At 42.6% G+C, this 26,513-nt stretch overlaps 1 protein-coding gene across 11 annotated transcripts in view; it reads left to right on the top strand.

The window, feature by feature from the left end:
- STIM1 (stromal interaction molecule 1) overlaps nt 1–26,513 on the top strand; it is a 248,022-nt gene that overhangs the window by 189,953 nt on the left and 31,556 nt on the right. For all 11 annotated transcript variants that reach the window (XM_070074525.1, XM_070074547.1, XM_070074522.1 and 8 more), the window contains 2 exons: nt 16,679–16,790; nt 19,916–20,031. In XM_070074525.1, coding sequence (XP_069930626.1) covers nt 16,679–16,790; nt 19,916–20,031 — 228 coding nt within the window. The remainder of the gene's footprint in view (nt 1–16,678; nt 16,791–19,915; nt 20,032–26,513) is intronic.

The raw sequence follows: 26,513 nt of genomic DNA, 5'->3' as shown, positions 1-26,513 counted from the left end.
CTCTATTTATTTATTTACTTATTTATTTATTTAAGAGGTAGAGTTACAGAGAGGGACTCTCTGGTTCACTCCCCATATGGCTGCAACGGCTGGAGCTGGGCTGATCTGGAGCCAGGAGCCAGGAGCCCCAGGAGCCCCAGGAGCCCCAGGAGCCAGGAGCCCCAGGAGCCAGGAGCTTCCTCCGAATCTCCCGTGCAGGCGCAGGGGCCCAAGCACTTGGGCCATCTTCCACTGCTTTCTCCGGCCACAAACAGAGTTGGATTGGAGGAGGAGCAGCTGGGATGCCAGTGCTGCAGGCAGAGAGGCTTAGCCTACTACGCCAGGGTGCTGGCCTCTCATGATCTTTTCTTAAAGAGATTTATTGAGTTACAATTGACAAAAAGCATAAATGTTTAAAGTTTACTATTCACAGGTATTTTGTTTGTATGTAACTATGAAACCACAACAATATAGTGAATAGGTTAATTACTCCCAAGTTTTCTCATAGTCCTTTGTAATTGCTCCCTCCCTGTTTCCTCTCCCAGACAACCATGGATCTTGCCTTCTGCCACAAATTACTTTGCATTTTCTATAGTTTTACTTAAATGGAATTATGTAATATATGCTCATTTTAAAGAAAATCTGACCTTTTTAACTCAGCATAATTATTTTGAAATTCACTCATTTTTTACATATATAATAACATAATAATATAATATTATTGCTGAGTGTATATCTTTGTAGAGATATACCACAGTTTACTTATTGACCTGTTGATAAATATATGAACTACTTCCAACTTTTGGCTGTTACAGATCAAGCTGCTATAAACATTCACACAGTTATAAACATTCATGCAGAAGTCTTGTATGGATATATACTTTCTTATCTTTTAGCTAAATACCTAGGAGTGGAATGGTTAGATCATATGGTAGATATTTATTTTTAAGAAACTGTCTGGGCCGGCGCTGTGGCTTACTTGGTTAATCATCCGCCTGCACCGCTGGCATCCGATATGGGCGCCGGTTCTAGTCCCAGTTGCTCCTGTTCCAGCCCAGCTCTCTGCTGTGGCCCGGGAGTGCAGTGGAGGATGGCCCAAGTGCTTGAGCCCCTGCACCCTCATGGGACACCAGGAGGAGGCACTTGACTCCTGGCTTCCAATTGGCGCAGCGCCGGCCGTGGCAGCCATTTGGGGAGTGAACCAATGGAAGGAAGACCTTTCTCTCTGTCTCTCTCTCACTGTCTAACTCTATCTGTCAAATAAAAATTATATATATATATATATAAAAAGATACTGTCAAGGGGTTGGCACTGTGATATAGTAAGTAAAGTCACTGCCTGCAACGCTAGCATCCCACATGAGTGCTGGTTTGTGTCCCAGCTGCTCCACTTCTGCTCCAGTTCCCTGCCAATGGCCTGGGAAAAGCAATGGAAGATGGCCCAAGTGCTTGGACCCCTGCCACCTACATGGGAGATCTGGAAGAACCTCCTGTCTCCTGGCTTCAGCCTGGCACAGTCTCAACTGTTGTGGCCCTCTGGGGAGTGAATCAGCAGATGTGAGATATCTCTCTCTGTCTCTCCTCTCATTGTATCTCTGACTTTCAAATAAATAAACAAACCTTTAAAAAAACAGGCAAGCTGTTTTTCAAAGTAATTGTACTATTTTATATTCCCATCAGCAATGTATAAGACTTTTAGTTCCTTCTTGTCCTTGAGGTGGTCAGTTTTTTAATTTTAGCTAGTCTGATAATGTATTGGTATCTCATTACAGCTTTATTTTGCATTTGCCTAATGATTAATGGTGTTGGGCAGCTTTGTCATTCATGTGTATCTTTGGTGGAGTATCTGTGAAATCTTTTGTCTTTATTTTTTAGTTTTGAAAGTTGTATATTCTGGATATAAGTATATAAGTTCTTTATAAAATACAGTTAGTTTCATATCTGTGGGTCACCCAGAAATTCCACCAACCATGGATTGAAAATATTTAGAGAAAAAATTCCAGAAAGTTCCAAAAAGCAAAAGTTCAATTTGCCACTTACTGAGTGCTATGTTAAATACACACATATGATGTGTAGGCATGTCCTGTTGTAGCTTCCTACAGTCTCACAGATTTCAATGTCTCCAGCATTCTGTCTGAGCATTATATTCCTTACATTTTGTTCATGTACTGTGTTGTTAGGCCTACAGTACTTCGGTCTGTGCTGAACACGTACAGTTTTTTTTTCCTTTTCATTCCCTAAACATTACAGTGCAACAACTATTCACATATCATTTACATTGTATTAGATATTTTATGTAATCTAAAGAGTATTTAAAGTATAGAGGAGGATTTACATAGGTTATGCAACTATTCCTATACCATTTTATGTAAGGGACTTGAACATTCATGGATTTTGGTATGGGGTAGGGATGGGGAGTTCTGGAACCAATAACTTTTCGATATCAAAGGATGACTATAGATGCTTTGCAAAGATTTTCTCATAGTCTGTAACTATCTTATCATTTTCTTTTTTATAAAAAATTTATTTACATATTTGAAAGAGTTACAGAGAAAGATGAAAGACAGAGGGAGAGATCTTCCACCCACTGTTCACTCCCCAAATGACTTCAACAGCCAGGGATAGGCCAGGCTGAAACCATGAGCCAGAACCTCCATCCAGGTCTCCTACATGAGTGCAGGGGCCCAAGGACTTGGGCCATCCTCTGCTACTTTTCCTGATGCATTAGCAGGGAGCTGGACAGAACTGGAGCATCTGGGACTTGAACTTGTGCATATATGGGATGCTGGTGTTGGAGACAAAGCTTATCCCCCTCTGCCAAGCTGGCCCCCTTTTCATTTTCTTAACAGTATCTTTTGAAGAGCAGAAAGTTTAACTTTTTTAAAACATTTATTTTGTTTTATTTGAAAGGCAGAATGACAGAGAGGTAGAAAAAGAGATCTTCCTTCGGCTGGTTTACTCACCAAATGACTACAATAGCCAGAGCTGGGCCAGGCCAAAGTCAGGAGCCAGAACTCCATCTGGGGCCAGCACTAATCCTCCACCTGTGGTGCCGGCACCCCAGGTTCTAATCCCAGTTGGGGCTTCAGGGGTGAACCAATGGAAGGAAGTCCTTTTTCTCTGTTTCTCTCTCTCACTGTCTAACACTGCCTGTCAAAAACAAACAAATAAACAAACAAACAAACAAACAAACAAAAAAAACAACTCCATCTGGGTCTCCCCTGTGGCCCAAGCACTCGAGCCATCTTCAGCTGCTTTGCCAATCACATTAGCAGGGAACTGGATTGGGAACAGAGCAGCAGCACTTGAACTGGTATGTTACAAGTGACAGCTCAACCTTCTGCACCAAAATGGCACCTCAGTTTTTATTTAGAGTCTAGTTTATTGTTTTTTTATTTACCATGTTTTTGGTGTTGGATCTAAGAAATATTTGCCTTACCTAAGGCAAAAGATTTTCTTCTAGGGGCTGACACTGTGGCTCAGTGGATTAAGTTGCCACTTGAAATACCAGCATCCCATATATATGAAGTCCAATCCAACTCCCTGCCAATGCACCTGGGAAAGCGGCAGGGAATGGCCCAAGTGTTTGGGCCCCTGCCACTCATGTGTGAGACCCGATGGAGTTCTAGGCTACTGGCTTTGGCCTGACCCAGCCCCGGCTGTTGTGGCCATTTGGGGAGTGAACCAGAAGATGGAAGATCTGTCTCTCCCTCTGTCTCTAACTTTCCCTTTCAAATAAATAAAAATATGTTTTAAAATTTTTTCTCCTATGCTTCCTTCTAGAACTTTCGTAGTTTTAGGTTGTACATTTTGTTGTTGGTAAGTTTGGTATTAGTTTTTGTACATGAAGTGAAGTATGAACGTACTTTTTTGTGCTTTTAGGTGTCAGAATTGTTCTAGAACCATTTGTTCAGAAAGCTATCATTTCTCTACCATATCATAACACCTTCTGTCAAAAAATCAATTTTCCATAAAGTTTAGATTTAATTATGGACTGTTCTGATCCACTGGTCTATTTATTTGTCTTTATGCCAGTACCATGCTATTTTGATTACCATAGTCTTAGAGTAGCACCTCCCCCCCTGCCCCCAAGAAGCTCCTGACTCCTGGCTTCAGATCGGCGCAGCTCCAGCTGTTTGTGGTCAATTGGGGAGTGAACCAGTGCATGGAAGACCTCTCTCTCTCTCCCTCTCTTTTTTTATTTTTTATTTATTTGTCATTTTTTTAAACTTTTATTTAGTAAATATAAATTTCCAAAGTACAGTTTATGGATTACAATGGCTTCCCCCCTCCCATAACTTCCCTCCCACTCGCACCCCTCCCCTTTCCCACTCCCTCTCCCATTCCATTCACATCAAGATTCATCTTCAATTATCTTTATATACAGAAGATCAATTTAGTATATATTAAGTAAATATTTCATCAGTTTGCACCCACACAGAAACACAAAGTATAAAATACTGTTTGAATACTGGTTATAGCATTAAATCACATTGGACAACACATTAAGGACAGAAATCCTACATGAGGAGTAAGTACACAGCGACTCCTGTTGTTGACTTAACAATTTGACACTCTTGTTTATGGCATCAGTAATCTCCCTAGGTTCTAGTCATGAGTTGCCAAGGCTATGGAAGCCTTTTGAGTTCGCTGACTTCGATCTTATTTAGACAAGGTCATAGTCAAAGTGGAAGTTCTCTCTTCCCTTCAGAGAAAGGTACCTCCTTCTTTGATGGCCCCATGCCTTCTATTGGGATCTCACTCGTAGAGATCTTTCATTTAGGTCTTCTTCTTTCTTCTTTCTTTTTTTTCTTTTTCTTTTTTTTTCTTTTTTTTTTTTATTCTTTTTTTTTTTTTTTTTTTTTTTTTTTTTTGCCAGAGTGTCTTGGCTTTCCATACCTAAAATACTCTCATGGGCTCATCAGCCAGATCCGAATGCCTTAAGGGCTGATTCTGAGGCCAGAGTGCTGTTTAGGACATCTACCATTCTATGAGTCTGCTGTGTATCCCATTTCCCATGTTGGATTGTTCTCTCCCTTTTTTATTCTATCAGTTAGTATTAGCAGACACTAGTCTTGTTTGTGTGATCCCTTTGACTCTTAGACCTATAAGTGTGATCAATTGTGAACTGAAATTGATCACTTGGACTAGTGAGATGGCATTGGTACATGCAATCTTGATTCTCTCCCTCCCTCTCTCTCTCTCTCTCTTCCTCTCCTTCTCCCTCTGTGTAACTCTTTCAAATAAATAAAAAAGTCTTAAAAAAAAAGAATAGGTTCCCCCCACCCCACCCTCACCACCCCAGTCATGTCATTCTAGCCCTCTAAATTTGTTCTTTTTCAAAGTTGTTTTGGCTGTTTTAGGTTTTTGCATCAGCTTGTTGATTAAACAAAAAAGCCTGCTGGGATTTTGAATGGAAGTGTATTGAATCTATATTAGTTTGCAAGAACTGACATCTTAATAATATTGAGTCTTCTGATCCACGAACAAGTACATCTCTCCATTTATTTAGGAGATATTCTTTGTCTCAGTATATTTTATAGTTTTCAATATACAGTTCTTTCACATCTTTTGTCAAGTGTGCCATGTTTCATAGTTTTTGATACTATTGTAAATGATATTTTTAAAACGTGTGATAAAACCCATATAAAAGGGGTCGGCACTGTGGCACAGCAAGTTAAAGGCCGGCCTGAAGCGCTGGTTCAAGTCCCAGCTGCTCCTCTTCTGATCCAGCTCTCTGCTATGGCCTGGGATAGCAGTAGAAGATGGCCCAAGTCTTTGGGCCCCTGCACCCATGTGGGAGACCTGGAAGAAGTTCCTGGCTCCTGGCTTCAGATTGGCGCAGCTGCAGCCTTTGCAGCCATCTAGGGAGTGAACCAGCAGATGAAAGACCTCTCTCTCTCTGTCTCTACCTCTATATATAACTCTGTCTTTCAAATAAATAAATCTTTAAAAAAATCCATGTAAAAGAGCATACCATGTACATTTTAAAACATTTAATTCCTGATGATTGCTTCTATATGGATATATAATTGATTTATCTGTCTGTCTATCTAGATAGATAGACCGATCCTGTATTCTGCAACCTTGCTAAACTCACTTATTAAATTCTGTCATATTTTCTCCATAGACAATCATATTGTCTGCTAATAAAGACAGTTGAACATCTTTTTTTCAATTTTATGTCTTTTGTTTTTTTGTCTTGGCTGAGTACCCTGGCTAGTTTCTCCAGTGCAGTGTTAAAGAGAAGAGATGAAAACAGACAGCCATGTGTTGTTTCTTATCTTAGAGAGAAAGCATCTATCTTTCACCATTAATGTTGACTGTGGGTTTTTCATAGAAGCCCTTTATCACATTGAATAAGCTCTGTCTTACCTAGTTTGCTAACAGCTCTTATCAGAAGAGGATACTTGATTTTTATCAAATAAGTTTTCTTTGTTGACTGAGATGCTTGCATAGTTTTTCTGTTTCACTTTGTTAATATAGTGAATTGCCATGATCAATTTTGGAAATTAAATCAGCTTCACATTCTTGGGATAAGTTCCATTTGGTCAAGATATATTATCCTTTTACTGTATTGTTGGATTAGATTTGCTGAATTTAAAAAAAAAATTACTTTCATTTTATTTGAAAGGCAGAAAGAGAGATAGAGAATATCTTCCATCTATTGCTTCACTCCCCATATGCCCACAATAGCCAGGATTGACCAGGATAAAGCCAATAACCTGGAATTCTATCCTAGTTTCCCAGATGGATGGCAGGGACCAAACTACTTGAGCCATCATCTGCTGTATTCTAGGGTACATATTAGCAGGAAGCTGGAACCAGAGTCAGAACTGGGACTTGAACTCAGTCACTCTGATATGGGATGTGGACATCCCTAGCAGTGTTTTAACCCCTACACCAAATACCTGTCCTGATAACTGTTTGTATATTTAAAATTCATTTGTTATAGGTAGTATGTAGTTGGGTATTATTTATTTATTTTGTAGTTTGATGATCTCCGCCTTTTAACTGGGATGTTTAGACCATTTACATTTAACGTGATTTAAAAAAAAAAAAAAGATTTATTTATTTATTTGAAAGTCAGAGTTAGAGAGATGGAGACACACACACACACACACACACACACACACACAGATTTTCTGTATACTGGTTTACTCCTTGGGCAGCTGCAATGGCCAACACTGGGCCAGGCTGAAGCCAGGAGCCAGAAGCTTCATCCAGATCTTACATCTAGTAAATGGGAAATCTCAAATTTGAGCCAAGACACCTGGTTCCAAAGCCCATATTCTTAACTTCTGGCCATTTCTTTTTCTTTCTTTCTTTCTTTTTTTTTTTTTTTTTTTTTTTTTTTATTTTTGACAGGCAGAGTGGACAGTGAGAGAGAGAGACAGAGAGAAAGGTCTTCCTTTGCTGTTGGTTCACCCTCCAATGGCCGCCATGGCCGGTGCGCTGCGGCCGGCACACCGCGCTGATCTGAAGGCAGGAGCCAGGTGCTTCTCCTGGTCTCCCATGGGGTGCAGGGCCCAAGCACCTGGGCCATCCTCCACTGCCTTCCCAGGCCATAGCAGAGAGCTGGCCTGGAAGAGGGGCAACAGGGACAGAATCCGGCGCCCCGACTGGGACTAGAACCTGGTGTGCCGGCGCCGCAAGGTGGAGGATTAGCCTATTGAGCTAATTGAGTTAGCCGGCCTAACTTCTGGCCATTTCTGATAGATAGACCAAAGGCTGACCAAGTGAACAGCTGACTAAGAGCCATATGAAGGAGAGGCAAGGCAGGCACCAGAACCCTGACACCAGACATAGTTCTCTTGGTATGTGGGTTTGAAACCACAAGAGTAGTTGAGGGCTTCATCTGGATGCGCCACAGGTCCCCTTTCCCACCCTTGTGGGGTGACTCAGGAGCCCATTTCTTCTTGCTTATTCATTCTCTGGCAAGGGTAAGGATTGGCTAAGGCCAAGTATCTGCCCTGGCACATCCCTGGAGATAGCACTGTGGTTCCAGTGCTAGGGAGTAATACTTACTGCTCCTTCTGTCTGGAATGCCCTTCCCCCAGTATCCACCTGGTTCACAGTTTCACTTTCTGCGAAATGTCACCTCACCAGAGAGGCTTTCCTCATCTGCCCTAACATAGCACTGTTCTTTGTCCTTTTGCCCTCTTGTTTCTGACTTTTTATTCATTGTCCCTATCACCACTGGGCATATAATTGTCTATCTATAATGTTTTACTCCACTATGGAGAGAAACATGGGCTCTGTGGTTCTTTTATGTACTATTAGATATACTGTTGTATTGCTGGCTCCTAGACGGTGATTCACAAGTTGTGGGTACTCAATAAAGGTTTTTTCCCCCAGTGAATAATTTGTTTTGGAGTTTCAGACCACTTGTTTTCAAGGACTTCCATCATTTGTCTCTAGTAATACTTCATTCTCCCTGCTTCTATTTGTGACCTTGCAGGCTGGACAAGCTGGAGCCATTGTTCCCTGAGCATACTCCAGCTTTATAGTTCTGTTTTCACTCATGTTTCTTTCCTCTGGTAGACCTGCATCTCTGTCCATCTGGCTTCTGACTGGTTCATAACATCTGCTTCTTTTGGAATGAATGTGTGTATTATCACTGAGTTTATGATGAATCCTAGGTATTTTCACACATGCATTCATTTGATTTAACACCTCTAGGAGATAGGTATTGCTAGAATATAAACTACACAGGGATAGGTATCTCATTCTTTATTTCCTTTTTTAATGATTTATTTATTTATTTTAAAGGCAGAGTTAGAGAGATGGAGACACACACACACACACACACACACACACACACACACACAGATTTCATTTGCTGGTTCACTCTCCAAATGGCTGCAACAACTGAGGCTAGGCCAGACCAAAGCCAGTTCTCCCATCTGGGTGGCAAAGACCAAGTACTGGGGGCATCTTTAGCTATCTTTCCCAGGTACATTACCAGAGAGTCAGATTGGAAGTGGGGCAGCTGGGTCTTGAATTGGCGCTTGTATGGGATGCTGGCATCTCAGGGAGGCTTAACCTGCTGTGCCACAATGCTGGCCCAGGGATCTTGTTCTTGATCACTGTTCTTTTCCCAGTACCTGACACAGAATAGTAGAAAATTAGTGTTGAATAACAGGTTGAATATTTTATAGAAGAGGAAATTTAGGTTTATAACAATGAAGTGATTTGCTCATGCTGATTTGTGGCAGATAGTATGGAAATCAAGATCTTCCACTTTCAGACTCAATGCTTTTTTTCTCTGTATAACAAAGAGATTTATTTTGTTTATTGAAAGGCAGAGAGAGAGAGAGAGAGAGAGAGAGAGATCTTTCATTCACTGGCTCACTCCCTAGGTGGCCACAATGGCTGGGGCTGAGCTAGGCGGAAGCCAGGAGGCAGGAATTCCAACTGGGTTTCCCATGTGGATGGCAGGGTCCCAAGTACTCAGGCCATCCTTTACTGCTTTCCTAGGTGTAGTAACAGGGAGCTGGATTGGAAGCAGTGGGGATATGAAACAGTGCTCTAATATGGGATGTGGTGTTGCAGCTGGCAGCTTAACCTGCTCTGCACTACAACCTGGCACCAAACTCAAAGCTTTTAAAATGTCTAGTGTTCACAAATGCAACAGAATTTGTTTATCTGTAATAAGTTTTTTTAGTTACCTCAAAACAAAGCAAATTTTACTTATTTTAACATAAAATTCTTTCTCAAATGGGAAACATATCTATGAAACACGGTACATGGGTTAAAGCCCTGCCTGCTACACTGGTACCCTATATGGGTGCTGGTTCAAATCCTGGCTGCTCCAGTTCCCTGCTAATGCTCCTGGGAAAGCAGTAGAGGATGGCCCAAGTCCTTGGGCCCCTGCACCCTCGTGGGAACCTGAAAGAAGCTCCTGGCTCCTGGCTTTGGATCGACTTGGCTCCAGTTGTTGTGGCCATTTAGGGAGTGAACCAGAGGATGGAAGACCTCTCTCTTTTTGTGTCTCTACCTCTCTTGTAATTCTTTCACATAAATAAAAATAAATCTTTAAAAAATAAAAGAAACATGGTACAGAGACCAGGATGTTTCTTTTTCTTATTTCTAAGTAAACACCATTTTCCTGATATAGGCATTTGACAAGTGCCTTTCACGTAGCCTTTACTTTTATAAGGAAGCTGTGGGATGAGTGATGCTGTTAGTAAGCAAAGTGTAAGTACTGATGGGAGGTGCAACCCACAGACTGCTATTGTTCATTTGAAGACAGTACTAGAGCTTGTATTTATACTGTACTTTTATCTCATTCCTTAATTTTCATGTGTGCTTTAAAATATACACTAATGTTAGTATACGAATGTAATTTAATTTAGTCAGGTGTACATATATTGGCAGTGTGTGCACAGTTATTTTTTATAGGTAGATCATATCATTATAAAGATTGGAGGCTGGCCGGCGCCGCGGCTCACTAGGCTAATCCTCCGCCTAGCGGCGCCGGCACACCGGGTTCTAGTCCCGGTCGGGGCGCCGGATTCTGTCCCGGTTGCCCCTCTTCCAGGCCAGCCCTCTGCTGTGGCCAGGGAGTGCAGTGGAGGATGGCCCAGGTGCTTGGGCCCTGCACCCCATGGGAGACCAGGAAAAGCACCTGGCTCCTGGCTCCTGCCATCGGATCAGCGCGGTGCGCCGGCCGCAGCGCGCCGGCCGCGGCGGCCATTGGAGGGTGAACCAACGGCAAAGGAAGACCTTTCTCTCTGTCTCTCTCTCTCACTGTCCACTCTGCCTGTCAAAAAAAAAAAAAAAAAAAAAAAAAGATTGGAGGCTAGTTATTTACCTTGTGCGTCTCTCTTATGAGGGATTACTGGTTGTAGAAAACTCTAGGTTTGACTTTCCCTGATTCTGTGTAACATTGTCATTTTGCCCGGAGGTGTAGGAGGTGTAGTCTTTGATCTGATGAGAGGCCTCATGGGCAGACACTGGAGAAATGAGAGACTCAAGGGGACCAAGTCTTTCACTTGCATGTACTCCTGGGGTTGGGATATGTGAATCATGTGGAGTCTGTTTCTGTATTAAATTCTCTTTGCCAAATTCTATAGCCTCTCACTGATAGTCTCAGAGATCTTTCCCATTTCTCTTTTGGAATGAGAAAGCAGAATAAGATTTTTAACCCTGAACCTTAGGGACAAATGGCCCTCATGTCTCAACTGGATTCTTGAATGAGATCTTCATGTTGGGACTCAGGTGTGCTGAGAAACAGAGACTACACAGGATACAGCTCGTCATGGCTTACTTCGTTCAGACTGCAGTGACTCTGGATAGACAACATTATGCTGCCAGGCTCTACCTAGGTAGGGCATCTGCCTAGGTAACAGAATGATATGCAGAGCTAAAAACAAACAGATCACCAAACTGCCTTGAAGTTTGGCATAATGTGCTTGAGGCCATTATCTTTCCCTCCTGCATCTTAGTCATATAGGGGCTGATTAGTCTAGAAATCATCCCTACTTACAGTGGACCCCTTAAAGACCCTCTGTTTCACTTAAGGCAGTGTGTAGAGCAGTGGTTCTCAGCACCCCCCTCCACTGAGACAGTTTGGTTGTCATGACTGGCAGCAAGTATAGATGGGCATCTAGATGCTGGGGATATTGTTAAACATCCTGTCATACATAGGACAGCCCCCAGGAATGATCTCATCCAAACCTCCTTGGTGCAGAGGCTGAGAAACCCTGTTGTAGAGTGACTCCTGCCTGTCTCCACTGTGGTGTTGGGTGTTGACAGGGGAGTTCCCACATGCCAAGAGTCTATGTCCAGGCTTGTTTCAAGACATTCTCCCAGTAGACAAAAGGCCCTTGAAGTACCGCTGGCCTGAGGCCTTTCTAGCATCGAAAAAGTGGCCCTTTTTCTACACGCCAAGCAGAAAGGCTCCATTGTGCTGGGTGAGGCTGAGCTCCTCTGGCAGCAGTGGCAGGAGTGTGTTGTTCTGTGTGCTTTACAGGCTAGCACTTGTCTGTCTGCCTCCTATCTGTGTGTCATTCTCCTGTGCCCTCATTATAAATGATCACATTTTTAATGTGTGTGGATATATGTTCATTTTCAAGAATGATGGTTAGTGCATTTTACTTTCCTCAACACTTCTTTAACCTCAGTGCTGTCATCTTTTTTCTCCCCAAACCTAGGATTTGAATGTTTCTCTTAATTTTTCTTTTCCTTCCAATGTATTCTAGTCTGGTAACTAGAAATTTAAGCTAAGCAGTGATTTTAAGCAGCTCTCTCTCTCTCTCTCTCTCTTTTTTAAAGAGATTTATTTATTTATTTGGAAGGCAGAGTTACAGGGAGGCAGAGGCAGAGGTGACGGCTGGGGTGGGGGGTGGGGTCTTCCATCCACTGGTTTACTCCCCAGATGGCCGCAACAGCCAGAGCTGCACTGATCTGAAGCCAGGAGCCAGGAGCTTCTTCCTGGTCTCCCACGCGGGTGCAGGGGCCCAAGCACTTGGGCTATCTTCCCCTGCTTTCCCAGGCCAGAGCAGCAAGCTGGATCAGAAGTGGAGCATCCAGGACTCAAACCGTCACCCACATGGGATGTTGGCACTGCAGGCGGTGGCTTTACCCTCTATGCCATAGCGCCACAGTGCCGCAGCTCCCCGCTCCCCCCAAGCAGCCCTCTCTTAAGTGTCTAATATCTTGTCTTTCAGGATGCAGTCTGAGCACAGTACACCTGCATCATCCTCCCCACCCTCACCCAGTACCTTTCTCTTTTCAACTTTCTGCATCTGCCAACCACCTCATCTACCTCCAAAACTACACAGCCTCACGGCTTTCCTCCTGCTTGTTGGAGATTGGAGAATTTTTGCTTCGACTTTGTTTCATTCAAGATGTATTACTAACTGCTTTGCGTTTGCATGTGCTGGGCTCTACTTGGGGAAAGGAGGAGAATGAAAGGAATGGTCCCAATTTTCTAACTTCTTTAGCTTATGTGAGAGTGACAGAAGCAACGTAAGATGTGAAGTATGCCTACCAGAGAATGCTGTTTTTCTGACAAGCGTTATAGGATTTGTCCACATGGGCTACCTATTTTTCAAAGGAGATTTTTATTGTTTGGAGGCCACAATAAGAACATTTCTGTGACTCCTCATTTAGAGTTGTCATTTTTGAGTAAATTCTTATTGATGTCACTATGTATGAAACTCTTATTTTAGAAACAGTAGATAAACACAAATGAAGAGGATGTGACCCATACCTTCAGTATGATAGCATTCTGATGAAAGTCAATTTTTGGTAAAGGTATGGCTCTTTAGAGAGGAGAGGGATGAATCTCAACTCCTCTCATTGTGCTTCAAAACTTTTCTGGCTTCTTGTTGTTCATAGCAGTGGTTTTCAACCTTGAGGAATGTAGGAATTCCTTTTAAGGGAAATAATTTATCTTGGACCTGCAGTGCTGACTTAAATTATTTTTATGAGTTATTTAAATATGCACAAACATAAAATTGAGATTTAAGTTGCTATATAAAATCTGTGTACAAATATAAACAAAAACAAATTTATACTTTAAATAGAAATAAACTTCAAATCCAATAAAATACTTTTCAGCTGATACTGAATTGCTTTCAGGCTGCATATCTGTATTAGATACCAGCATATCTGCATTACTGGATACCATCAGGCGACTCATTCCTCTCGTTATTTTTCTCTATTTAAGCTATTGTGAAATTTTGACTTGTCCAATACGTCATGATCTCGTTTGACCTTCATTTGTCTGAAACGTATTCCCTGTGTATTAAGTTCACATCTATTCCTTTATAATACTTTCTGTAAATTATAGAGGTAAACTTGCTTTCTGCATGTCTAATCATCACATAAATTTAAAGTTATTTAAAAGGATTGTTTGTCGGCCGGTGCCGTGGCTCAATAGGCTAATCCTCTGCCTTGTGGTGCCGGCACACCAGGTTCTAGTCCCGGTTGGGGTGCCGGATTCTGTCCCGGTTGCCCCTCTTCCAGGCCAGCTCTCTGCTATGGCCCGGGAGTGCAGTGGAGGATGGCCCAAGTCCTTGGGCCCTGCACCCCATGGGAGACCAGGAGAGGCACCTGGCTCCTGGCTTCGGATCAGCGCAATGTGCCGGCAGCAGCGCGCTGGCTGTGGCAGCCATTGGAAGGTGAGCTAATGGCAAAGGAAGACCTTTCTTTCTGTCTCTCTCTCTCACTGTCCACTCTGCCTGCCAAAAAAAAAAAAAAAGAAAAGGATTGTTTGTGATAGTGACATGTGCTGATGTGATTTACCATGTTGCAAATGATCACTCTGTGAGTGTTTCAAGTTAGAATGGTTCTTGTTATGGCAGAAAATCCCCTCAATCTGAAATAAGCAAAAGGGAAAATTTGTGTGCACAAAACTGAAATATCTATAAATAGGGCTGGGTACAGGTGTGACCTGACTCGAGGCTTAAATGATGTCATCTAGATCCATTTCTTGGCCTAGCTTTGCCTCTAAATGAAGGCTTCAACAATGTTGAGAAGAGCATATATACCCCCAGAACATGGGCTACAGAGCCAGATTACCCGAGACAAAATCTTGGGTAACTTTGGGGAAGTTATATAACCTTTCTATGCCTCAGTTTCTTTATCTTTAAAATGAAGATAAAATTAGATCTCTATTTCATGTGGTTGTGGTAAAGATTAGTGAGTTAATATATGTGAGTTGCTTGAAGCAGTAATATCAGGCAATAAGTGCTATGTAAGTGATGGCTTCTATTAATAGTGTTATAATTATTATACTATATTACAGTTCAAGATCATTTCATTCCAGGCACCAGTGTGTTGGGAGAGCATATCTCATATGAGTCAAACAAAAATCCTGAAAAATGCAGTTTCTTCAGCCTTGACTTGGGTTATGTGCTAAGCCCTGACTCAAGCACCGTGGGCAGGAGGATGTAATATACTGATTGGCTTAGCTTGGGTTATATACTCTGCCCCTAGAGATTGATTTAACTTTGTCTGAAGCACATTAACTGAGAACAAGGGAGAGGTGGTTTCCCTGATCTGAATTCAGAGGACTGTTGCCACCAAAAGGGGCAATGGATGCTTAGTGGCAAAAATCAGCCATGCCCATTATAGTGCTATAAGATAGGCCTTAATAGATGATCATGTAATGTGACAGTCTCCCTGGGGATGCATCAGTTGGGGTAGTTCTTGGAGGTTTATATCTTTAAGAAGGTAACATCTGTCTTGAAAATTTGAATTGCAATTATGAGAATATATTTTGTGTATTTTGTTCTCTGAATTCTTTTGTATTAAAATGTCTAAATTCAAGATAAATTATTTGTATGTAGTACATTATGTCCTAAAATTATCAGCAGCTATGTTCTGTCATAACTATTTTGTAACACATTTATCAACACAAATACAATGTGGACACTGAAGTTGACAGTGTTGATCTTATATGTCTTGAAGATCCAGAATATACATTTTTACTTTTGGCTTATCTTCAAAATAAAAATATAAAATCAAGACATTATTTTAATAAATTATTTTGGCCAGTGCTGATAGGACTTTCTACAGTGATGGAAATATTTTATAATTTATGTTGTTCAATATGGTAACTGCTAGCTACATCCAGCTATTGGGCATTTGAACTATGGCTAGTGCTATTAAGGAACTGAATTTTTCATTTAACTTAATCTTAGTAAATTTATATTGAAATAGCCACTTGTGGCTACTGGCTGCTACTGCTTGAACATGTACAACTCTGAATAGCAATACTAAATAAAAGAATGGATGCAATGTGCCCAACATGTTCTATACCAAGTACACAAAAAATAGGAGAAGAGGAAAAGTCTATATATTTTCCCTCTCAAAGGGCTGGACCTCATTTAACTTGCAGGAGCAACCCAGGGCTGCTCTTCACAGAACAACGATGGTAGCTGTTTTAGCATGGTGAAGTCAAGACTTGGCTTCAACATCCTTCTGCTACTGCCTTCCTTAATTCTATTCTCTAGACACGTTGAATTTTTACATCTTTTTTTTTTTAACCTGTCTTCATTGAATATTGAGTACTTTCTTGCTGTACAGCTATGAAATAGTTCAGGTGAGGTTCTTCTAATAATTTATGTTGCAATTTATTACTTTCTCTGAGACTATCCCTGAACTCCTAGGCAGTTATTCCCTTTCTCCTTTGTGCTCTATGTATGTTTCTTGGTTAGAGTCAGTGTTTTATTGATGTTATTTAGGTTTTGATCCCGTCCACTGGGTTGGGAACTAATTTTCTATGGCTTGGCCCTGGGTGAACCCTTGATGAATGCTTAGTTGGATAGCTGGGTGGGTGGATGATGGTTTGCAATCCTGGTTACATTTATAATGAAAAAAATTTTAAATAAATTTTCTTTAAATGTACAGTTTGATTAATTTTGACACATGTTGTTATTTTTGTAACCACTACCATATTTAAGATATAGCATATTTCCATCACCCTAAAACATTTCTTTGCACTTTTTCCCAGTCAATCTGGTCAACCATTGGTCTGCTTTCTGTCAGTATAGACTTATCTCTTTTAGGGTTTTATATAAATAGTCATATAATATTTACTCCTTTCATGTTTAGGATTTTGTGAGGGAAAGATATGTTAAACATACAAACATATGTGGTAAATGTTAAGATCATATAACCATAACAGTAAGTGCAAGCAGTACTTGACATTCTGGAGTCATGACTGTGCTTGTCTCTTTCCACAGTGTATAACTGGACCGTGGATGAGGTGGTGCAGTGGCTGATCACATATGTGGAGCTGCCTCAGTATGAGGAGACTTTCCGGAAGCTGCAGCTGAGTGGCCATGCCATGCCCAGGTCAGTAGGGGACTAGATTTTTCTTACTGGAAGGTACAAGAAATGGGATGGGGTAGACCTGACTTCAGGTTGCTCTGCCAGTTAACTGAGATTCCATCCTTTTCATGATAGAGTCTCTAGACCTCTTCTCTTTTCACATCTATTCTATACTTGCTGTAAAGCATGACGGGCACTTTGCATCCATTGTCTTATTTAATACTCTTATCAATCCTTGTAATAGTATGATAGCTGCCAGTTATTGAGTGCTTAATATCTGCCAGACATTCTGTTTAACACTTTAAATAAAGTGTCTCATTTAATTATTACACCAATCCTATAAGGTGGTATTATATTTAAATGATGAAACTGGTTTAGTAACTTTTCAAGGTCACAAACGTGGCTAGTTAGGGTAAAAACTGTGATTTGACTCTAGATCTGGGTAGATTTCAAAACCTGTTTTCTTTTCCTGTTTCTCTGGAAACTGTCTCTTTTATCACCCTGGAGTCTCAGGTCTGTTTTAGTTTTCTCTGTGCTATATGTACAATTTATCTACTCTAATGCAAATGGTGCAGATGTGGGGGCTGACTGCCATTGGCCCTGACCTTGTCTCAGATGACTCCTCCAACAGGCTTTCTACATAGGCACACTATTCTAGGACTTGGGGTTTGGAGTAGGGAGGGAGTGGAGGACTATGGCTTGGACTTTTTACTATTTCAACTTACTTTTGTATGTCACTCAGTCGTTAATCCATTTACTTATTCTCTCACTTATACTTACCGGTTCCCTGCACTCGTGCTGGGGATATTGTTGACAACAACCTACCCCTGCCCTCAAAGGGCTTGCTGTCTGATAAGTGCTGACTATGTACAGTCTGCCATCTTATTATGTAGGTACACCTGGTTATGAGCTTCGGTGAAGGAGATCAGGAAGGTGAAGCAGTTGGAAGGCCCACACATTGAGTTTGCAGCCACAGAGCTCCTGGGCACTGCTGTCCAGGCCTAGCTGAGCTGGCTGTTCTCTCCTCTGCTGCCTGTAGCCTCCTCTTCATAGCTTCTTTCTACTCTGGAAGAGTGATAATTTTAGTGTTTATAGAGTGCTTTCCTATCTATTATTTCTGTTGAGTCTCACAATTCTGGGAGGAAGGAGTTACTACTCCAGCTTTTAGATGAACAAACTGACTCTCAAGTAGTTTATAATTTGTCCAGCTGATAAGTAGTCCAGCTGGGATTTGAACCCAGGTCTTCCTTGTTCTAAGTGCAACTTTCACTGCATCTTTCTCTTGTATCATGTGGTTGAAGATAGGCTCCCTCTCAGTTTTCAGTTTAGTTCTACTTAACAAAACTTCCCAAAGCACTTACCATGTATGTGCCAGGCTCTGCTGGGCCCTGAAAGCTAAGAACGGATGACTGAATACATCATTGACCATGAATCTCCAGGAGTTAAGTTTCTTTCTTGCTACTCATGGGAATAGTAGTAGTCTTGGGTCATTTCATCATGAGGAATGGCTGTAGCCTGGATTTAAATTGCAAGGCATAGGAAGTCAGTTCTTAGGTCATGGTTTCAGTTAGCCCTCCTGTGCCTAAGATTAGAGCCAAGACCAGCTACAACCAGGCTGAGCACAGAGTAGAAAAATACCAAGCTCTGGCACTTTAGTGACAGCAGGAAGCATGGAGCTTTCAGTGTATGGTATAGAATGGGAGTGGTTCTAGGCTCATCACTACCAGCATGGCATCATGGGAAGAATCCAGCAGATTTGAATTCATCCCCTGGCATTACCACTTATTTTTGTGTAACTGTGGGCAAGTTACTCTCCTCTAAGTCTCAGGTGTCTTATCTATAAATTGGAGCTAATAACAGAGTTAAGAACTGAGTTCTTAAGGTTGCTGTGAAGACTAAATGAGATACTATCTGTAAAGTGCCAGAACAGTGCCTGATACCCAGGAGTTGCTTAGTAAATGCCAGCTCCTTCCCCCATTTCTCTCATTGCTTACAAGTAGAGAGCATTCCCATTTAGAGGTGTCTTCAGCTGTAGAAAACATGGTGCTGTTTGTTTTGATCAATGTCCAGCACACCTGGCGGAAGTGCTGCAAAGAGGATCCCCACGACGTTCCAGGCTCGTGCAAGGCATCTGATTTTATATCAGTTTATGCAGAAGGAAACTGAGGTCCTAGGGGAAGGAGCAAGCAGTGTATGATCAGACAAGTGAGTCAGCGGTAGAATTAGGATGAGAAACCGTATCTCCTGACCCCCAATCACAGTGCCTCACTGCCTGGCTTGTGGGTAGATCTGTTTGCCTTCCAAGGTCAGAGAAGAAAGTAGCTGTTCCTGTCTGCTCAGACGAGAGTAAAAACCACACTGTGTGATGTCAGATGCTGCCTTTTTAGCTGGGAAAACAAAACAATGCATCAGAAAGAAGCCCTAACCTCACAGAGTAGTATAGCATTACGTGCTCACTTTGGGGCTCAGATGAGAGGTTTTCAACCTTACTTATCTTGTACTCACCTCCTCATGTACTCACTGTGTTCCAACAGAAGAGGAAAAAAAGTCATTTTTTCCTAGGTCATTTTCTTGTTTGCAGGCTCTCTCATTGAAGTTACCATTGACAGTGTGGTTGAAGGTCATACAAAATTACAGTAATCTTATTGGGAGTAAATTGTATTGCAGTGACTCAAATACATGCTAACAGGACTAATTCAGCTTGTCATCAACAGGTTTTTATATATAATGATAGTGGGTTAGGTTTAGGCTAATTCAGACGTCTGCAGAGTCACTGGGTCTCACCGCATGATATTCTGACCTGGGCTTGTCAGGAGGATGCCTTTACAAGTGTTGAGAGGTGGGGACAGATATGTAGGGACTAAAACCCCTGGAAGGAGAAGCATGGCAGAAAATATACAGTTGGGTCTGAGACTGGTCGTAGGTGGGTTATCATTGGAGGACAGTGCACTTCCGTGGTGGAAATGCAATGAGAGGGTTGTCCAGTTCTTGATAAATGTTTTGTGTCCCCCCATTCTCCCTGTTGAGACACCACAGTATAGATTGTGTTCAAGAATGTGAAGGGGAGCAATTACCCTGAAATTGCTCCTAGAGGAGATGGGTTTCCTGACTTTGCTGGCTTTCTGATCCCCTACTCTTTGCCTCAACAGGTTAGCTGTAACCAACACCACCATGACAGGGACTGTGCTAAAGATGACAGACCGGAGTCATCGACAGAAGCTGCAGTTGAAGGCCCTGGATACAGTGCTCTTCGGGCCTCCTCTCTGTGAGTCCTGTGTGGAGAAAGGCTTTGCTGCGCCATAGAACTCAAACCTGTTGGAATGGCTGGCTGAGGTCCTGGGGGCTCCTAGGCACTCCTGCAAGGCAGTGCCTCTACTGTTTCCATTGGGACTGATGTATGAACTAGTTTTGTATTTTAGTCCAGCTGTATATCAATGTCCATTTATTAAGTATCTGAAGAAGTATCAACTTTGTGCCAGTACTGTGCTGGGCCCTGTAGAAAGATATGAATGAATCAAATTCTGTCTATAAGGAATCAGATTGTATCTTAAAGGGATAAAACAAGTGTTCTCGGATAGGACACAGTGCTTTGAAGGCTCAGAGGAGGAGTGGAAAAGGCTTCTTCTAGGGGAGGTGGCATGTGAGCTCTACCTGTGAAAGTGGGAGAGCTTTACCATGGAGGTAGTAGAAGAGGATGTTCTAGATGGAGGAAACAGCCTGAACAAAAGTAAAGGCTAAAATATAAAGGGTATGCTCAGAAGTAGCAAGTAACCTCTAAAGGGCGACTGCCGTTTAGCTGTTACCTGTTCTCACTGCAGGCATGAGTATACAATATGAACTGATTACTGAACATCTTTGTATCTTTGGGTGAGCTAGGAAAGCTAAGTGGACTGAAACAATAGAGACATACCAGGCCTAAGAAAGGGTGGTTTCTTTAACCAGGGTTAATTGAAAGAATTAGGTGATTCAGTCCCTGCAGATCTACATAATGAGAATGACTGACCTTACCATCTTTTTTCCTATTATAAGTGAACCAGGAGGGAACAAAAGTAATTATATTCCTTAGAAAATTAGCTTTGACCAAACAGACTTTTAGGGCCAATTGGGAGCAGCTGAACTTTATTCATGGATGCCAGCAGCAGAGTATGAGAGAGCCAGGAGCCAGTCTATAGAAATTGCTGGCAGCCAGTGTCAGAGGCAGCACATTTCCTGTCTGTGCGTGTAGCTTGTGGAATGCCCAGGATGACTCCACAGGTGAATCTGTACCTTTTAAAAGTGTGAAACAGAACAACCTGGGAGAGGGCTATTTCCATCCTTGGTATCTTTTGAAAGGGGGCTGGGTGGATTGGAGGTATAAAGCACATTGCCCACCATTCTTTGGTTAATTTTGAATAAATGTCACAGTGAATGGCTCTATACTTTATGTAAGGCCCACCCTCTTTACTGAGCAATGACCTTTCACTTGGTTTCATTTACTGAGCACTACTGTATAACTTTATAAAGGACAGGGTACCTGCATTTGAGATGTTCTGTCTGTTCACAGATGGGAAACATCCAGCCCAGGGGCTGTGTAACACCTGCAAAATCATTTGGTCTGGCTCTGCCAAGGCAACTGCAGGTGGGACTCAAAATTTAATAAGTCTATAGCAGGCTAATTTTTGAGTTGATAATTTTATATGGCCTGCAAATGATGTTCTAAGTATCCAAATGGCCGTTGGCAGAAAAAATGTTCCCTGGAAATTGAACAGAGTAAATGGTCAACAAATATAGTAGTAAGTATTATAGCTATTATGTGAGACTCTCAAGAGTTCACTTGGGGGGCTGGCGTTGTGGTGTAGTGGGTAAACCTGCTGCCTCAGTGTCAGCATCCCATATGAGTATTGGTTTGAGTCCCAACTACTCTACTTCTGATCCAGCTCCCTGCTAATAATGTGCCTGAGGAAGCAATGGAAGATGACCCAAGTACTTGGGCCCCTGCACCCATGTGGGAGACCTGGAAGAAGCTCCTGACTCCTGGCTTCAGATTAGCCTTGCTCCAGTCATTGTGGCCATTTAGGGAGTGGACCAGTAGATGGAAGATCTCTCTGTCTCTCTTTCTGTAACTGTGCCTTTCAAATAAATAAATAAATCTTAAAAAAAAAAAAAAAAGACTTCAACTGGGAGCACAAAGTAGAGAGGGGTTTTGTTGGAGTCTAAGAAGCTTTATGGGGAGGGTGATTGAGCCATTCACTGTGACAAATGGAAAGTGTCTTATTAAATTCTCCTCATCAACAGCTTACACCCCTCTTTGTGTCTACCAGCAAGTTCTTGCACCTGAAGAATTATGCTCAGCAGTGAAAGCCAGGCTGCTGCAGCAAAGGCTCAGCTCTGCCCCTCTCCAGCAAGGAGATATCATTAGAGATCTGAGTCTTCCTTAGCCTTCGAAAGATGTATTGTCAGGTTGTTGTGTGTCTGATATCAAAGTGGGATTTACCATATCTGAAAGAGTGCATTAGAAACTGCAGGTTAAACCAGGCAAGTATTTTATCTGGAAAAAACCAGAGTCCTGGGTCTGTGGTACTGGGTACGGGAGATCATTTCTTATAGCTTATAGACTACATGTGATTTGACCTAAGGGAGGTAGAGGGTACTTGCAAAGAGTCCTTTGAGCTATGTCCCTCTAGACTCAGTTTTCCCCTCTGAGTATGGACTAAAGTATCTATTTCAGTGCTGTTCCCTGTCTAAGTCCCTAGGACTTAGAATGATGGCCTGTGCTGGCTGTGACCTGTGTTTTGAACCTAGGATGAGTTCTTATGCTAGGTGGACACAGATGCTCAGGCCTCACCATATATCAAGTAACAGACAAATGCTCCAGAGAACCTAGGCCAGTTATAGTTGCCAGCCATGGCCACCTTGCCCAGACTTAGCAACAATCCTGCCATTGATGTGAGACTTGACAAATATTAAATCAAAGGTTTGTCATGCAGTAGCCAAGAGAGTCTGCTGAAGAAATAGATGTGTTTGTCCACAGAAGGAGGTTGGGGAGGGGGGGATCAGATGGCTCAGCACAGGGCCACCCCAGGGTCTATTTTGTGACCGTAAAAAGTGTGCTCAGTTCTCTTCATGTGACCACAGAACAGCACATGGCCGTTTGCATCTTTTGCACCCTGCAGAGGTAGCTCTAGGCTTGTGGGCCCATCTGGGCGTCTCCAGACAGCATCAGGTGTTGGGTGCGCTCTGAGAAACGAAGGCCCTGTGACAGGTGGTGTCAGTTGGAGGCCTGAGCTGGTGACCTGCCAGGGTAGCAGATCATTCATTGAGGGGACTTTGCCTCCTTTACAGATGATTTCTCAGAAAGACTGAGGCTCAGAGAGATGAGGTAAGTTTTCAGAGGCCATTCAGCTTTTAAGTGGCAAAGCCATGACTAACCCAGGTCTTTAACTTGTTCTTCAGTGCTCCTTCTTAGGCCACCTGATGGTTCTGTTAGAGGAAACAAGATACAAAGAGTTCTAGCTTTGCAGTGAAGCAGGCTGGCTCTTTCACTTAGCAGTTTTGTGACCTTGGGCACATTCCTAAGGTTCTCTGTGCCCCAATTCACCCTGAATAAATGGTCATTACTATTTTTACTGTGTCTTAGTGCAGTGCTGGAGACTACTGTGCCCTTTGTTCTTTAAGCATGAGTATTGAGAAGAGTGCAGAAAGGCCTGCTGGGTAATTGTTGGAATTGGGGGCAACTGTGGAGAGGAAAAGACAAGGCTATGTATCATCTTCCTTCTTCAGTGGCTCAGACAATAGGAAAAAAGTCCCCAGTGATGGGGCGTGGCTGTCTCTGGGCAGCCTTGCTGTGCTCCCTGGGGCTGAATCCTTACTTCCTGTGTCTCCTGTGATGCTCCTGCTTCCCCTGCAAGCCTTTTCCAGGATGCTTCCCAGCCTCTTCTCAGTCATGCTGAACTTGTGCCTCTTCATCCCCTCTGGGAGCACACAGCCCTTTGTTCCTCCTTTCTTTTTTATTGTTTTTTAAGACTTATTTTGTTTATTTGAAAGACAACGTTACAGAGAGAGGTAGAGCCAGAGAGAGAGAGAGAGAGCGAGGTCTTCCATCCACTGGTTCACTCCCCAAATGGCCGCAACAGCCAGGAGCTAGGAGCTTCTTCCAGGTTGCCCACGTGGGTGCAGGACCCAAGGACTTGAACCATCTTCTACTGCTTTCCCAGGCCATAGCAGAGAACTGGATCAGAAGTGGAACAGCTGGGACTCGAACCGGCGCCCATATGGGATGCTGGTGCAGCAGGCCAGGACTTTAACCTGCTACTACAGTGCTGGTCCCTGTTCCTCCTTTCTTTATAAGAGGTCTGTTTTCTACTCTTTTACCCTTGGACTGGAAGCTCCTTGAGGGCAGACAAGCTTTGTTCATCTGTTGTCAGCACTCAGCTTTAAGACCCAGGAAGGAGGAGGGGAGTAACCAGGATACAAATGCTAGAAGTTACACAGAGGAGGCTGGGCCTCTCCAGACTGCAGGAATGAGGGGAATTGGGAGAAGAATCTGGCCCCGCTTGGTTTTGGAGGGAATTTCTGCCTATATTGTGCCTGTTGGCAGTTGAGGTAGCTAAAGCATCTACTGGGCCATGACTAGAAGAAAGAGGGCCAGGAGTGGTCTTTACAGGTTAAACAGATACCTCTGAACAAAAGACAGCATAAAGGACAAAAGGAATTCCTAACACATATTTTGGCAGTGAAGAATAAGTATCTGTCTGTACCTGACAGGATATTATGGGCAGTTGAGAGGATGGAGAGAATTGATTAGGGAAGGGGATTCAAGAAGGCTATAATGAGTAGAGATTCTCCTTCTCAGTGTTAAATGGTACCCTGAAAATTCTCCTTATTACCTTGACTCTATAAACATATCAGCGTTTCATTTATTTACATCTACCTCCTCTGCCTTAGGCCTGATGCTGTTAACAACCTGATTTTGCTAAAATTTATTTGTAGCACTCAGATGGGGGATTCTGCCATCCTCTCACTCCCAGCCAGCTTCCCTGGGTTAGCTCTGTTCACCTAGCCAGCCACATCTGCTTTCCCAAAAGCATCTGCGGTCACTGCCCTGGCTGTATTAACTGAATAGGAAGTATATTCTGAGGGCCGAATTTGTGTAAGGGCTCTGCACTTCAGCTGGGCATATAATCTTGTCCCAGGGACAGATATTTATTCTCTATATACAGTTGGCATTGTTCTCCCCTTTCCTGTTAAAACTTCCCTTCATTATTTCTTTTTTTCTCCTTTGCTAAGTACCTACTCTGGTTAGGCCTTGTGCTAAGTTTGGGGCTACAGAGATAATAAGTCTGTGTCCTGGCCCTGAGGAACTGGCAGACTACTAGAAGGTGACTGTCAAGGAAGTTGAAACATATACAAAGCAGTCCCTGAGACAGAAGAGATGGCCAGTGTTTATGGCTCCAGAGAATGGGTTGATCAGGGAATCATAACTCAGAAGAAAAGACATGGAAAGATCTCTGTGGACTTTGGTAGGCTGGGAAGGTAGTGGGAGTTGAAGGATGAGAATAGGATTATCATGGGTAGGATTTCATTGTTTGTAAGACATAGACTAGATTCTTAATTTGCCTATTTTCTCCACTGAAGGGGCCTGCCAATTCTTAATGTCTGCTTCTCCAGCTCCTTCCTCTTCCTCAAACTCTGTATCCACACCGTTAATCACCTCTTAGATATGTCCATCTCAGTATTTCTAAGGCATCTCAAATCACTTCTACATTGCATTTGATCACTTTAGTAATTATGTGATGATGTACTTTACAGTGGAAGAAGTTGAGGTCCAGATAGGGGAAGTGAACTTCACAACAGATTGAAGCAGAGGCAAACATAGAACCCAGACTTCCCTAATGCTTAGTGCAGGATGCTGCCTTTGATGGTACAAGTTTCTCTACTTGAGGTCCTATGTTTAACCTTAAAGGCCTGGCCATTTGGCCTTTGGGTCTTGACTGCCCTGTTGGCAATGGCATAGTCAGTTCCCTGAATGTTTTTGAGAAAACTCAGGGTTTGTAATTCTTAGAGTCACACTCAAACTAGATCAAGGCAGTATAGACAGACTCCCTTCTGGTGAGAGATGTTTGCATGTAACAAAGCAGAATTAACACTTGCTGCATGAGTATGAAAGTTGTAATGAGGAAGTGTGGTATAATGGAAAGACAGTGCATTCAGGCAAATCTGGATTTGCACCCAACTCTGTCACTGTTTATGAACTCCAGCATATCACTGTCCCTTATGGAGCTTCAGTTTCATTGTCTTTAAAATAGAAATTCTAATGTTCTCTTAGAGTCATGAGGATTAGAAATGATTACAAATGCCTAGTACATTTTATGTTTGCTCTATTTCACTTTCCTTCTTATGTGGATTATCATGCTTGAAGCAAATCAGTAAAGACTCAAGCACACAAAGATATATCGAGTGTGTTCTGTGTGCTGCTGGTTGATGCTGTGCTGGGCACTGGCATGTAGGCAAATGATGAGCACCAGAAACCATAAAGAGTGAAGCAACCAGACTTAGACTCATGTTCTTCCTGCTGAGCTTGGTAGCTCATGGGCTGTGAAGCAGTGTATCTGGGCTTCAGTTGTGTGCTTGGTAAGGCAGGGGGATGAGGGAGTGGATGCCTGTGTATGCAAGTAGCGTAAAGATTGAAGAAATGCAGAGGGTACTCACTTTGGAGGGGCAACTGTTAGGTATTATCCAGGGTCCCAGTCATTCAGTATTTAGTGTTAT

This window comes from Oryctolagus cuniculus, chromosome 1, assembly GCF_964237555.1.
Source record: "Oryctolagus cuniculus chromosome 1, mOryCun1.1, whole genome shotgun sequence".
NCBI lineage: Eukaryota > Metazoa > Chordata > Mammalia > Lagomorpha > Leporidae > Oryctolagus > Oryctolagus cuniculus.
Note: the sequence above shows the minus strand (reverse complement) of the source record. Positions and strands in the feature narration are given on the sequence as shown.